At 44.7% G+C, this 15,453-nt stretch overlaps 1 protein-coding gene across 1 annotated transcript in view; it reads right to left on the reverse strand.

The window, feature by feature from the left end:
• LOC109900664 (5'-nucleotidase domain-containing protein 1-like) overlaps positions 1–2,429 on the reverse strand; it is a 71,259-nt gene extending 68,830 nt beyond the window's left edge. The window contains exons 1-6 of the mRNA XM_020496394.2: positions 2,028–2,429; positions 1,272–1,363; positions 942–1,013; positions 637–746; positions 356–435; positions 145–226 (exon numbers count right to left, since the gene is read on the reverse strand). Of these exons, the coding sequence (XP_020351983.1) occupies positions 145–226; positions 356–435; positions 637–746; positions 942–1,013; positions 1,272–1,363; positions 2,028–2,120 (529 nt within the window). The 5' untranslated portion in view covers positions 2,121–2,429. The remainder of the gene's footprint in view (positions 1–144; positions 227–355; positions 436–636; positions 747–941; positions 1,014–1,271; positions 1,364–2,027) is intronic.
• Positions 2,430–15,453: the final 13,024 nt, after the last annotated feature.

The raw sequence follows: 15,453 nt of genomic DNA on the forward strand, positions 1-15,453 counted from the left end.
TTTTTGTGTGACAGTACGATAGGAAATTGAAAATATTGTTTGATTTTGAGCCCACTGATACGGCCAATTAAATTATTGATTCTGATATGGTGCACTGGTTCAACAACGGAAAATGATTGATTCTAAAATAAGTGATCAACCTACCTTTAAATGCTGATGTGTTGTAATTGTGGTCGATGGCAGCGACCACGTCTTTCCAAAAGTCTGAATTCACCTCATTCCCACGCTGTTGACCAAAACAAAATAATGTTCTTGAAATGAAATGCTTTATAGGTTGTTGTTTTTTATATGTTTCATTTAAACAAATGTGTAAACATTAACTATCATAATGAAGATGGATTTGAATAGATTTGACCTTGCGCAACATATCCACAACTCTTCCACAGAGAAGAGCCCCAGGTAGATCGAAATAGTTGTCATAAAAATAGTACTTTGCTGCGGAGAATAAAACAGAATATATTTATTGTGAGAAACAATCCAATCATTCACCACTCTGTAAATTGGAAATAAAGTGAGAAGAAAAAAGACCATGTTTTCAGGAGATTGCATTATCATGAAAATTCAACTGCATAATTTTTTTTTTTAAAGCACAAACAAAAAGGAAGGGGTCACACAGATTCAAGATTTAAGACTTACTAGATCTCGTAAATGTGGTATTGAGGCTATTAAAGTGCTTCCATTCCCTTTTTGGACCGTAATGTTTAATGATCTCTTCTGTTCTGAGGTTATTGGTCCCATGGGTTGCTCTAATGAAAACAAACAGGTTTAAAGTCAGGCTTTTTATTTATTTTGGGTGGAAAGAGGAGTAACAAAAACACGTGTGCCCAAATACTGTACATTCATACTGTACCAACACTTCAAAACAGGCATTTTTCCTATCAATATTAACAGAAACCAATATCAAGGCATGCATTTAACTGTATCAATAACTGTAAACCTACCGTAAGACAGTTCCATCTTCCGCCAATTTAACCAAGTTTCCATCCTCAAGGTCTACCACTAAGCCCTTGAAACTGGACATACAGAATAGACATTTCATAGTGGTCTTTGCCAAAGAAAACACATGTTGATCCATGTCCTATGCTAGGCAATAACAATAAGAATCTGTGAGCATTATTCAGCATCTTCCTTTATGCTTAAAAAGTACCCTTTATCCAACCTGAAAATGGGGTAGACTGAATTTACAAGGGCACACCACGGTCATTACTCATTACAGCATAGAGAGGAAGGGATGATTGTATTCAGTCATTCTTCTGCTGCTAGTGACTCACCAGAAATCCCAGGTAGCAGGGGTCAGTGTGAGAAGGTCCTTGTCATAGTCTTTATGCTCCACCAGATACCTGGTAAAGCTCTCATAGATCAGCTGCAGAGAGGCACAAAAGGGTCACTGTTATAATCTATCCACAGGTGGGGTGAACATTCAGTGACACTGAACATGTATTACTGTACGATACATATACACTGTACTGTACTGACAGCTAGCACGATGGAGCTGCCTCGTATGCATTAAACCGATTTGTAAAGTCATGGCTTCAATGTCATTTACGTTCTACAGAGGATGCCATTGGTTTTCTGCAGCTGGCAGTCAGATGTCACACAGACGTGACTCATACCAGACACCTTAAGGGCCTGCTGGCTAATCTGTTGTTGCTAGCATGTTGCTTATACATGTCATGTTAGCTAATTCATGTTGCAAAAGAGAAAGACTCCCCTGCACTACAACAATATCGTTTTAGGTTTTGGCGCGTGCAATACGACTACAACGTTTAGCAAATGAACACCATGTAAGAAGTATTTTATAGTCCATTCGTTTCGTAATACATTACGAGTAGTAGCTATTGATGAAATGCAGCGAACCGTGAATGTCTGACTTGACACTGCGAGTTGGAAAGGATGGTGATGTTGCATGCAATCATTAGGCTACTTGGTAGCAATTGCCGGCTACATTGTTATTGTATCGTGCTGTTAGAAATGCGAAGAACAGCACGCAACGTTAGCTTTAGCTCGTGAGCTACAAATAAACTCACCCTGGAGGTCTCTTTCAAATGGTACCGACAGAGTGTGTGGTCCAAATCAAAACCAATGACATCACAATCTGAAAGGGAAAAATATTCGCTCATTTTAACGAAAATGCTGGAAAACAAGGATGTTGCCCTGTGCACTCCTGCACACTACTGTCAATCAATGGGCTCGTTTGCGTGGTTAGGCTGAAGCAACCGACTGAAGACGAAAGCCGATGAGTACGCTTCGAACACACCGACTGTATATTTGCGTTTTGGACACCAGAGGTGCTTTAATTTCCAATGGAACGCTGCGTTTGCCTTGCAGCGTTGCGTTGCGTTGCATGTGTGTTCTGTGTAGGTCATGCGTTCGATACATGGAATGTATGCATCAAATTGTATGCGTAGACTTGACAGAAAGTAGCAAAATGTGAATGTTGAATTTTTGTTGTACACATATCCAGTAAATAAATGTGGGATTACATAATAAAAACAGTTTGATTGCGTAATTTCTTTACATATTTTATTCATTTATTTGCCAAGCAGCATACATATTATTTATTCGAAGACTTCCAAAAATGTATTGTGAGAGCCTACAATATAATTTCCCTCCAAAATGCATAGTTTTGGAGCGAAATGCAATAATAAATAGTCAAGATAGCAGATGGTTTTGATCGCACTGTTGGGCTGGGACCAGCCCCGCCGAAAGCGCAGGTCTGTGTGGGTCCTGAGATGGTTGAAGTCCCGAAAGCATGCAGGGGAGTTCCACCGTTTCATTCAAGAGCTTCGACTATTTCGAGGTTACTTTCGTCTGGACCGAAGCGAGTTCGATCACCTGCTCCAGATGGTTGGAGCTGTTATAATAGAGGTAGACCCCTTTGGGGAAAAGGTTATACATGGAACCGAATAGAGTTCTACTTGGAACCAAAGAGGGTACTACCTGGAACCAAAAAGGGTTCTTCAAACGGTTCTCCTATGGGGACAGCCGGATAACACTTTTGGGTTCTAGACAGCACCTTTTTTTCTACAAGTAGAGTTGGCCTGGGCTACAGTTTATTGACACAGTCATAGACTGATTTGTACTGTTTCAAGGCATTGTTAATGATGGTTGATGAGTATTACAATATAATTAGTAGAGCATAAACTGTAATGAGGTAGGTATATATGAGTAGATAGAATATGTGGGTGGAATATTAAGTTAGACAATATTGATAATTCTTTTGAATTATATTTCAGATTCTTGGTGACAGTGGACTCCTACAGGACCATCAGATTCAGCATTGGAGTTGGATGGTCCACGGTGGCACAAACCATTTGGGACTGTCTTGTAGGTGAATACATTCCTGTCCCCAAGGAGGAAGACTGGAGGGCCATTGTTGCCGAGTTCCTGGAGAGGTGGAATTTCCCCAACTGTCTTGGCTCCATTGCCGGGAAACATGTAGTCATCCAGGCTCCACCGTGCTCAGGTTCGCAAGGGTACATATTGCGGGCGGCAGGTAGCCTAGTGGTTAGAGCGTTGGGCCAGTAACCAAAAGGTTGCTAGATTGAATCCCCGAGCTGATAAGGTAAAAATCTGTCTTTTGCCCCTGAACAAAGCCGTTAACCCACTGTTCCTAGGCCGTCATTGTAAATAAGAATTTGTTCTTAAGTGACTTGCCCCATTTAAATTACAAAAAATAAATATTCAGTTGTGCTGTGATTTTTATTATTTGACCTTTTTTAACCAGGTAGGCCAGTTGAGAACAAGTTCTCATTTACAACTGCGACCTGGTCAAGATAAAGCAAAAGCAGTGCGACAAAAACACAGAGTTACACAAACAAACGTAGTCAATAACACGATAGAAAAATCTATGTACAGTGTGTGCAAATGTAGAAGAGTAGGGAGGTAAGGCAATAGATAGGCCATAGAGGCGAAATAATTACAATTTAGCATTAACACTGAAGTGATAGATGTCCAGAAAATGATGTGCAAGTAGAGATACTGGGGTGAAAAAGAGAAAGAGGGTAAGTAATAATATGGGGATGAGATAGTTGGGTATGCTATTTACAGATTGGCTGTGTACAGGTACAGTGATGGGTAAACTGCTCTGACAGCTGATGCTTAAAGTTAGAGAGGGAGATATAAGACTCCAGCTTCAGTGATTTTTGCAATTCGTTCCAGTCATTGACAGCAGAGAACTGGAAGGAAAGGCGGCCAAAGGAAGTGTTGGCTTTGGAGATGACCAGTGAAATATACCTGCTGGAGCACATGCTACGGGTGGGTGTTGCTATGGTGTCCAGTGAGCTGAGATAAGGTGGGGCTTTACTTAGCAAAGACTTATAGACCTGGAACCAGTGGGTTTGGCGATGAATATGTAGTGAGGGCCAGCCAACGAGAGCATACAGGTCGCAGTGGTGGGTAGTGTATGGGGCTTTGGTGACAAAATGGATGGCACTGTGATAGACTACATCCAGTTTGCTGAGTAGAGTGTTGGAGGCTATTTTGTAAATGACATTGCCAAAGTTAAGGATCAGTAGGATAGTCAGTTTTACGAGGGTATGTTTGGGAGCATGAGTGAAGGAGGCTTTGTTGCAAAATGGGAAACCGATTCTAGATTTAACTTTGGATTGGAGATGCTTAATGTGAGTCTGGAAGGAGAGTTTACAGTCTAACCAGACACCTAGGTATTTGTAGTTGTCCACATATTCTAAGTCAGAACCGTCCAGAGTAGTGATGCTAGTCGGGCGGGAGGGTGCGGGCAGCAATCGGTTGAAGAGCATGCACTTAGTTTTACTAGCATTTAAAAGCGGTTGGAGGCCACGGAAGGAGTGTTGTATGGCGTTGAAGCTCGTTTGGGGGTTTGTTAGCACAGTGTCCAAAGAAGGGCCAGAAGCATACAGAATGGTGTCATATGCGTAGAAGTGGATCAGAGAATCAACACCAGCGAGAGCGACATCATTGATATATACAGAGAAAAGAGTCGTCCCGAGAACTGAACTCTCTGGCACCCCCATAGAGACTGCCTGAGGTCCGGACAACACGCCCTCGATTTGACACACTGAATTCTATCTGAGAAGTAGTTGGTGAACCATGCGAGGCAGTCATTTGAGACACCTAGGCTATTGAGTCTGCCAATAAGAATGCGGTGATTGACAGAGTCGAAAGCCTTGGCCAGGTCCATGAAGACTGCTGCACAGTACTGTCTTTTATCGATGGCGGTTATGATATTTTTTAAGACCTTAGGCTGAGGTGCACCCTTGACCAGCTCGGAAACCAGATTGCATAGTGGAGAAGGTATGATAGGATTTGAAATGGACGGTGATCTGTTTGTTAACTTGGCTTTCAAAGATTTTAGAAAGGCAGGGCAGGATGGATATAGGTCTATAACAGTTTGGGTCTAGAGTGTCTCCCCCTTTGAAATAAGACAATCAATAACCAATACAGCAGTAGACAAGGCATATTGACATTAGGGAAAGGCATGTGTAGCCGAGTGATCATAGGGTCCAATGAATAGCTAGGCGAGCTGGAGACAAGGCGATTCAGACAGCTAGCAGGCCGGGGCTAGCAGATGGGCCTCTGGGGGACGTCGCAACGGAAGAGCCTGTAGAAACCCCCTCGGACCGTTACGTCGGCAGACCAGTCGTGATGGATCGGCGGGGCTCCGTGTCGGCAGTGAAGGAGCCCAGGCCAATTGGCAAAAGAGGTATTGTAGCCCAGGAAATGGCCAATGGATCTCTGCTGCTAGCTGGGAGATGGTTTAAGCTCCAGGCTAGCTACAGGCTAACTAGTGCTTGCTTCGGGACAGAGACATTATCCAGGAGTAGCCACTCGGATAGCAGCTTGCTAGCAGCGATGATCCGGTGTAAAGGTTCAGAGTTTACGGTAGGAATCCGGAGATGTGGTAGAGAAAAAGCAGTCTACCACATCTGTGCAGACTGGCAGGAATTGACCGGGCTGAGGCTGGTTGATGTCCGAGGTAACGGTGATGACCGCTAGCAGTGGTTAACTGACTACTAGCTAGTAGCTAGTTAGCTGGCTAGCTTCTGATTGGGGTTCTGGTTCTAAAGTATGCCACTAACCTGAGGCGGAAGGTAGCCTAGTGGTTAGTGTTGGACTAGTAACCGAAAGGTTGCAAGATTGAATCCCTGAGCTGACAAGGTAAAAATCTGTTGTTCTGCCCCTGAACAAGGCAGTTAACCCATTGTTCCTAGGCCGTCATTGAAAATAAGAATTTGTTCTTAACTTGCTTGCCAAGTTAAATGAAGAAAAAATTAAGTATAACAAAATAGCAGATCTGTACCACATTGGGTGAGGCGGGAGAGTATGTTCAGTCTGTAGATGGAAATTGAGATTAAAAATATAGATTAAATATATATGAAGAAAACAATATATACACGGGACAAGACAAAAACAGACGTCTGACTGTTACACCATGTTGGAATTAGGTAGCTGCCTTCTACTGTTTCTGTGCCAATCGATGTTGGTGCTTACGGGAAGTGATGGTGGGACTCTGCCTTTGGCCAGGCACTTCAGGATGGCACATTGGAGATTCCACTCCCTCGTCGGTGACAAGGCCTTGCCTTGAGACCCAACCTCATGAGGCAGGATGCCAGCTGCCATTGCCAAAACCTGTAAGGATCTTTAACAAACAATTATCCAGGGCAAGGTTAGTTGTTAAATGCGCCTTTGGGATTCTGGCAGCCCGGTGGAGAATGTATCGGAGAGTGCTTGGTCTCAGCCCCTCAAATATCGATGCCTGCATGAAGGCCACATGTGTTCTCCACAACTATCTGCGGAGGTCATTCCAGGAGCCGTTCCAGATGGAGACGGGCACGCCAAATGGTCACCTACCTGATGTCACCAGGGCAGGTGCCAACATGCCCCCAGACAGGCACTTCAGGTGACCACCTACTTGTCATCACCAGCAGGTGAAGTCTCATGGCAGTATGCCGTGGAGTGAAACAGCTCTTTTTAGAACCCCCTAACACTAAGGTTATTTTAAGAACCATCCACCGTTGTCCATAAAATAGTATTTTCCCCAAATTATTTTACGTCTCCTTGTGTCTTTTCATTTGGAAGTTATATTTAAGTGAAATTTGGGAGTAAAGGTATGTGCATGTATGTGCATGTAAAAATACAAAAAATAATGTGTAGCCTATAATCTGTAAGAGAACAACAAGAGCATGTATTTTTGGCACAACTGCAGACAGATACAGGGACTACTCATAAAGCCTAGAGATAGTAGGGGAACTTCAGACATGGCCATAAAGAGAGAGAGGGCAGGGCACTGGAGATATGAGGTTCAGAAAGGAGTGGAGTAGACATGCGTGTCTGAAAAAACTAAAAGTGAATGTTTAGCCACAATACAGGTAAACATTTCACCTTTAGTCTTGTAAAAGAAAACAAGAGCATCTGAATTCTCCTGTGTGTCAGTTTCAATTCAGTCAATTTTCTTGAAATCTATGTACAACTAATAATGAATGCTGTCCTAAGTATTGAGAAACTACTAACAAGGACATAGTAAGTGGAATAAGGACAGTTAGAAAATCCCATTGGAGGAGAAGGTCAAATCAAAAAGTAGACAACTCCTCTTCCTGTCCTTCCTGTGAGCTTGTCGGCTAAATTGACTCCAACTCTGGAGGGGAAGAGAAAAACAACACATACAAGCATTACATAATATAACACCATAAAACGTGAGATTTATGTTAACTAAATACTGCTTGTAAAGTGTACTTAGTGGCATAAATAGTGGAACAGTGTGGTAAAGTTGGTAATTCTTGCTGTTTACTCATGGGATTTGTATTTCAGATCAGAAGATGAATATGACAGGCAAATATTTCGACAGGAAACTGTTTTAGGATATTTTCTAACCCAGAAACAACAGCTATATATTTGCCTCATATTAATCCTTTGATCTGAAATACCAATTAGCCTGTGACGTGGAAGTCAGTCACTGGCCACGGGCAGCATTTGGCTCTTTGACGCACGCACGCATACATTCATCACTCCTCCCTGCTCCATTATCAGATAAGGTAACAATGTGGGTCGACACACAAGTTAACTTCTCTGTCTTAGTACATACATTTCACACTTGTGTCAATGTTCATATTTAATATAAGTAATATGTATTATACTTATCTATGTTGTGGATGAGCGCGTTTGTTTGTTCTGTTCCTCTCTCTATCTCTGTAGCTTCCAGGTATGCTGGATAAGGACCCGAGCAAAGGGAATTGGGCTGACTTTGTAGTGCCTGTCCCAAACGGCTCATTAATGTCAATGTGCATATTGAAAGACACTGTCAGTAGTGATATAATGTTGTAAAAGTTTTGTGGTGTTATTGCAATAGGTGATACTGATGCAGCCTCTTCGGGGTTGGCACCAGGCTCATGGCAAAGAGGGTCTCTTCATCCTTCCTGTGAGCATCAGGATTGGTTGCATCCCTCTCGACGGCTTGGAGGAGCCTCTGCTGAAATGAGTTGAGTGGATCTCGGGGCTGGTACCGCCGATGGCGCCTGGTGGGACGTTGTACCTCTTCGTTAGTCTCCATGTTTCTATCCTCATTACTCTCCTTGTTTGTCCCCACGGCCACATCCTGTTCAAGGTCCTCAGGGGTCACTTCCTTGAGGGTCATAATAATCTCAGGTGGGCATAGATCCAGAGGTGCTTCCTCCATTTCATAATCTTCCATGGCTGCACCGGTGGTGGTCATACTTGTGGATGATGTAGACGTTATAGAGGGTCTCGCTGCACCGGTGATGGTCGCACTAGTAGATGACATAGAGGGTGTCGCTGCACTGGTGATGGTCGCACTAGTAGATGACATAGAGGGGCTCGCTGCACCTGTGGAGGCGGTGGTCTCACTTGTAAATGACGTAGAGGGTCTTGATGCACCGGTGGCGACAACACTTGTGGATGACATGAGGGGTCTGGCTTTAAAATTGCCACTCGTTGCCATCGGCACAATAAATGGATCCAGAAAAGAAAGAATGTGGCAGAAGCGCCAAGGCTGCTGGCCTGAAGCTGCTGACCCAGACCTCTTCTTCTCTTTCTCTGCCCTTCTCTCTCTGATACTTGTCCCTGAGTCCTCTCCACTTCCTCCTACAGTCTTCTTCTACATAGACATGAACATGATAAGCCAAACCATTACCTAACATAACTATAGTTTTTATATGGCTATCATGGACATGTCACCTACTGTACACACACGGTTATCTGACAATTTTCAGTGGTACAGTAGTATCTACCATCTACCAATTACTATTTATACACACACTCTTTCAAACATGATTATTTGGGCAAGTTAACAGGGGTAGTAACTAGCATCATTTATGTTATTTATTACACACACACACACATAAGCTAGGTTAGCTAGCTAACTAGCCACATCTAGCACAAGCTCACTACTAAACTGACCCGGCAATCCTACTGTCGTGGACAGTTGTCTCCAAGCAGCATTTTTTTGTGTTTATGTTCCTGTAGCTGTCAGAGGTTGTCAAAAAGACACGGTTTTGAGGATACTGCAAACATGATTATCTCCATGTGTCCAACCGCATGCGACCATCTGCAAAAGATACCTGCATCAGTATAGTTGCCTATCTGTGCAAAATGTTATGCAGCATTGATGCCAGGATGCAGTCGGTGTGTTTATAGCGTAACGTTGGGGAGGTGCATCTGCAACAGTCAGACGCAGATGTGGTTTTCCAACAGCAAGGCTCAATGCAACATGGCAGTGTTGCCATTGTTTCTAAAGTTTTTCTTTGTAATGTCGAAATAAACCTGTCTCCAATATCAAACATTCACAAACTGTTAATATAGATTCCAAGAACACAGGATGAGATGTTACTATCCTTTGTGCAAGCACTTCCAAGAGTTAATGAACAGTGAGCCTGGTGAAATTTGGGGAGCGCATCGTCAGTAGTGTACCTTTGGTTCCTAGGGTGTTTCGGCCTTTCACACTATACACCCTCCCCAAAGGCGGCCAGCGACAGGGTGATCAATCCTACGCTTGCGTCCCATTCCCAATTAGTCATAGGAGTTGCCTTGTTGATGATAGCCAACATCCCATGGGACTATGCATGGCAGGGGCGTCCTCCTCCCTGAGTCAAGCATTGTTGACCGCATACCTCCTGGCCCTCTCACTTCGGGGCCCAGCTGGGGTCTTTCCTCTTCATCCAGAGCCACTGACTGCTGCCTTCTGCCGCCTCCGATACAGCTTTGATTGCCGAACGCTGGCTCTGGTCCTTAATTCCAAGGTCTCTAAGTAGTCTGGCTGTAGATGTTGCCACAAAACCTCTGCAGCCCACCTCCACTGGTCGGACTTCTGTGTTCCAGCCATGATGCCGTGCTTCGGCAGCTAGATCGGCATAGCGCAGATGCTTTCGCTCATAAGCCTCATCTACTGAGTCCTCCCAGGGTACTGTGAGCTCAATGATGAAGACTTTCTTGAGCGAACGGGACCAGAGCACCATGTCAGGTCTTAGGGTGGTGGTTGCGATCTCCGGAGGAAACACAAGTTGCCGGCCAATGTCAGCTAGCATTTTCCAGTCGCGGGCCAAGCGCAGCTGGTCTCGCTCTAATGGTGTCGAGCCGCGCTTCGGTGGTTTAGCCCCTTCGCGGACAAAGTTTGTCCGTAAGGGGTGTTATGCTGCTGGGGGTGGTAGGGAGTTGGTGGCAGCTCGCTTGTCCTCCAGGGCGGACGCAAGGTTTTTAAGGACTTGGTTGTGACGCCAAGTGTAGCGTCCTTGGGTGAGGCTTGTTTTACACCCCGTGAGAATGTGCCTGAGGTTGGCTGGTATGGAACAGAGGGCACAGTCCGGATCTTCACCATACCATTGGTGAAGATTAACTGGAGTTGGAAGGACGTCATATGTTGCTCTGATGGAAAAGCTCAACCGCCTCGCTTCCATGGCCCACAGATCCTTCCAGCTGATCTTCCTCTTCTCCACACTGTCCCATCGAGTCCACTGTCCCTGTTTGGAAAGAGAGACTGCCTTGGCCCACCTTGCAGCCTCCTCCTGATGGCGTACTTCCTGCACTACCATCTTCCGCCGCTCTGGTGCAGTGGCCTTACTCCAAGCAGCACGGCTAGTTAGCCCAAGGCCTCCTCTCCCTTGCTGAACATGACCCACAATGTCAGCATGTCTGAGGGCTGCTGTTGCCTCCTGGACTGCTTTTCCTGGCCTCCATTTGCGCCCAGTTGCCAAGGTCGGCGCGTTGTTGCTCACCACTGGGTCTCGAGATTCATTCAGTGTCATCTGGAGCCTGGTTTTTGAACACTTGAATTCCTCTGTTAGACTGGTGAGGGGCAGCTTGAGGACACCATCTCCATAGAGGCCGATGGTGGTAAGGCATCGTGGAACTCCGAGCCACTTCTTTAAGTAGCCTGTGACTCCTCTTTCCATCTTCTCCACTGTTGAGATTGGAACCTCATACACTGCTAAGGGCCACAACACCCGGGGTAGGAGACCAAACTGCAGACACCAGGCCTTTAACTTTCCAAGTAGCTGGGTGTTGTCGATGGACTGTAGGCTACTACTGATGTCTTTGCGCAGCTGTTGCACCTGGTCTTTGTCCTTCAGGCTTGCATCATACCACCTTCCAAGGCTTTTTACCGGCTGCTCAGACACTGTTGGGATTTGGTCATCTCCGATGAAGAATTTCAGGTCAGAGAGTACTCCCTTCACAATCGAGATGCTGCGTGACTTGGATGGTTTAATCTTCATACGGGCCCAGCTGATGTTCTCCTCGAGTTTTCTGAGCAGTCTCCTGGTGCATGGGACAGTGGTAGTCAATGTGTAATGTCGTCCATGTAGGCTCTGAGTGGAGGGAGGCGGAAACCAGAGTCGACTCGCTGTCCACCAGCAACCCATTTTGAGGATCTGATGATAACCTCCATTGCCATTATGAATGCCAACGGAGAAATGGTACATCCTGCCATTATACCTACATTCAGGCACTGCCATGAGGTGGTGAACTCTGAGGTGGTGAAGCAGAACTGCAGATCCTGGAAGTACGACTTCACCAGGGTTGTGATGGTGTCCGGTATGTGGAAAAATCTGAAGGCAGACCACAGGAGTTCATGGGGCACAGAGCCAAATGCATTGGCGAGGTCGAGAAAGACTACATGGAGGTCCCTTTTCTCCACCTTGGCCATTTGGATCTGGTGCCAGATCATGCTGGAATGTTCCAAGCAGCCAGAGAACCCTGATATTCCTGCCTTCTGTACAGATGTATCGACGTACGCATTCCTTTGCAGGTACTCGGCCATCCTCTGGGCAATGACCCTAAAGAAGATTTTACCCTCGACATTCAGTAAGGAGATTGGGCGGAATTGGCTGATGTTCACTGCATCCTTCTCCTTAGGGATCAGGACCCCGCCTGCCCTACGCCACACTTTGGGTATTATCTTATTTTTCCAAGCTGTTCTCATAAGCCTCCAGAGGAACCTCAGGACGTCTGGTGCGTTCTTATACACTTTGTACGGGACTCCATTTGGCCCCGGGGCTGATGCTGTTCTTGCCCCTCGAACTGTGTTTTCCACCTCTTTCCATGTCGGAGGGCTGGTCTCAATATGATGTTCCGGGGGTTCAATGGGTGGGATATCTGATGGGATGGCCAGATGTTCATGTTGCTTTGAGTCAAAGTTTGTTGTTCTCATGTGCTCCTCTAGGTCTTTCTTTGTTGTTTTTAGAGCTCCACTTTTTTCCTTTGTGAAGAGACTTTTAAGGAACTTGAAGGGATCTTTATAGAATCGAGTTCTAGTTTGTTCTTTCTTCCTTCTGCGTTTCCGTAGGTTCTCTGCTCTACGGAGGGATGCCAACCGGGTTTTGATATCAGCCTGAAGTGCCTCTATGCCCTCCTTCTCCACTTCCGAGGCCTTCTTCCACTGTTTCTTAAGCTGTCACCTTTCTTGAACGAGGCGCTTGATTTCTTGTTGCCTCCTGGAAACTGGTGGGGTTGAAACCTTTCTCCCGCCTTTTGCCTCTTCCACTCCAAATCTTTCTGTCCCGTACTCATAGATAATGTCCCCCATCCTCTCCAACTTCTTCTCCACTGTGCCTCGAAGTTTCTCGAGGGTCAAGGTAAGGTCAGTATTCACTGTTTCCCACAACTTCTTGTCACTGGCGCCGGGCCACTTCACATATGGTCTGTGCCCTGGTAGTCTCCTCTCGACTGCAGGTCTGGGAGGCTCGGTGAGTTCCACTCCTGTTGTTGGTTCCACCTCAGTTGTTACTTCGGTGCTTGAGTTTACGTCCTCCATGACAGTGGTACTGATGCACTGCAAACTATGGTTTGCGTCCAGTTGCAGTGCTTCATTCGACTGATTTGATCGCTTTCGCAGAAAGTAATCAATGCGAGGTCTCTGTCTCTCTTTACCCAAACACCCCTTCTTCCCCTGGTGGATCCTCAACCCATGGTGTGATGTAACTTTCCTCCAACCACAGACACATACCTGCATCTGTTTGTGGCCCGCTGTTGCAGCAGAACTTGTGACAGTTGCTGTGGTGTTCTCTTGTGCTGTGCTCTCATTACTCGTAGTCGTTTCCGGTCCAGTCGTTACCATGTTGTCAGCCGATGAGTCATCTTCCGCCCCCGCTCTCGCAGACTCTAGGGGTATTCTCGTATGTTGACTTTCTGTAGCTAAAGCGGGTGTTTCCAACATACTGCGACGCATGGGAAACTACAGAAATGGGAAGCTACCCCATGACTGTCCCAGTATGACATACAGTATGTGTGTACATTGTACAATCAATTCAATTGGTGCTAGAACCTCAAATCACATACATTTGTACATTGAAGTCTATACACAAGCGTGACTGAAACAGGGAACAACTTTTCTGTGATTCATGTGGTACATTTATTTATTATTTGAAATAGCACAATAATGATTGGTTGACAATGGCGCTGGCTGCAGGATGAATTTGATGAAGAGCAACTGCAGAAATTTGCAGTCAACTTTATGACCTTTGATCACATGGTTCTTGTAAGATTCACACAGTAATCATGTAGGTGCAAGTTGGACAATTTTTATCCCATAATGCAACACACTTTGGAAGATGGCGACTAACGACAGTCACCAACTTGACAAAAGTTATCTGCTTGAACACGCCCAAAATCAATGACGAGTCTGCAGCCTCCAATGGCAATGGCCGTGTTCGAGAGGTTCAACATTGCAATGTATAATGGTAAATTGTGACTGACTGACTGATTTCAAAATAATAATGAGTTGTTACTTATGATGCAAGGTGATTTGTTGATCAGTCAGTCAGCAGTCGACTGCAGTCGTGTTGATGCTCTGGAACATAGCCATTGTATTTATCTCTCCGGAAACATGTGGGATGTTACAAAAGGCAAGGGGATGCATTGGAGGATTCCTCCATCAACCGGACAATATTGTACAATTTTTGTTAATCAAGTCTATGAATTATGTATCTATAGTTTGATATTGTTTATCAACCGCATCAGTGATATATCTGGTGTAGGTGCGCAGGATGCAGAATGTGCACAAAAGGTTTGTGCCCGAGGCTTCCCGGTGTGCCGTAGTACATGTAATAAATGTACATGCTTTAGACGAAGAGTGGAGAATTTTAAATGGGGGTCACACGTGCACGACACCAGAGCATACTGACAACATGCATATGGAAGGCTACCTAAAGAATCAAGTTGCCTAAAAGTGTTATTTATAATATTAAATAATTAATCACATTTTTAATAAAAGCTATTCATCCTATTCAATTTAGTCATTGAATAAGATGAATTTAATCAAGTCTTGCTTAATGCCTACAGGTAAAGCAGTTCTTAAAAAGTCGTAGCCTTAGTTAGTTAGGCTAGATAATTAAAGCCCCCTTGCAGTCTTTTTCTTTTTTAAATCATCAATGTATGTCTGTGTAAATCACTGCGTGTATGTGTTTATTTAATGAAAATAACTTGAAAATATATTGTCATAATTTATTTCACTGGGCCTCTTTTGGCCATTGAAATCCTGAGGCTGGTTGTGTGGGTTAGGATAACTAACTTGGCAGGTTATGATAATTAACATGTCAGGTTAGGAAAATTAGGTTAAGGTTAGGAAAAGGGTTAGACTTAGGTACAATGCTATGGTTGTCAATAACTTGTCCCTGACTGAAAGAAACAACCAATGACGAGCATCAATGGGTGATGTCAAGAAACGCTGTTATCAGAAAACGCACCTAATTGTGGTCTGTAATTACACCCTTCTCAAAACAGGTAGGCTATTATTGCCTGTAGGTGGTGAAATATAAGTTAACGCCCTGGTATCACTCAAAGTGCACACAGGCAGAGAGGAAGAGGCGAAGCGAGAGGTTTTACTCAGCCCAGAACCTGTCCACGAAAATAATCACAGGAAGTTAGGAATTGTATGGAGGTGTATCAACATTTTGTATTGCTCCTTTATTTAACCAGGTAAGCCAGTTGTGTTCAAGTTCTCATTTACTTTGCTACGTTAGGCTTATT

This window comes from Oncorhynchus kisutch, linkage group LG12, assembly GCF_002021735.2.
Source record: "Oncorhynchus kisutch isolate 150728-3 linkage group LG12, Okis_V2, whole genome shotgun sequence".
Classification (NCBI taxonomy): Eukaryota; Metazoa; Chordata; class Actinopteri; order Salmoniformes; family Salmonidae; genus Oncorhynchus; species Oncorhynchus kisutch.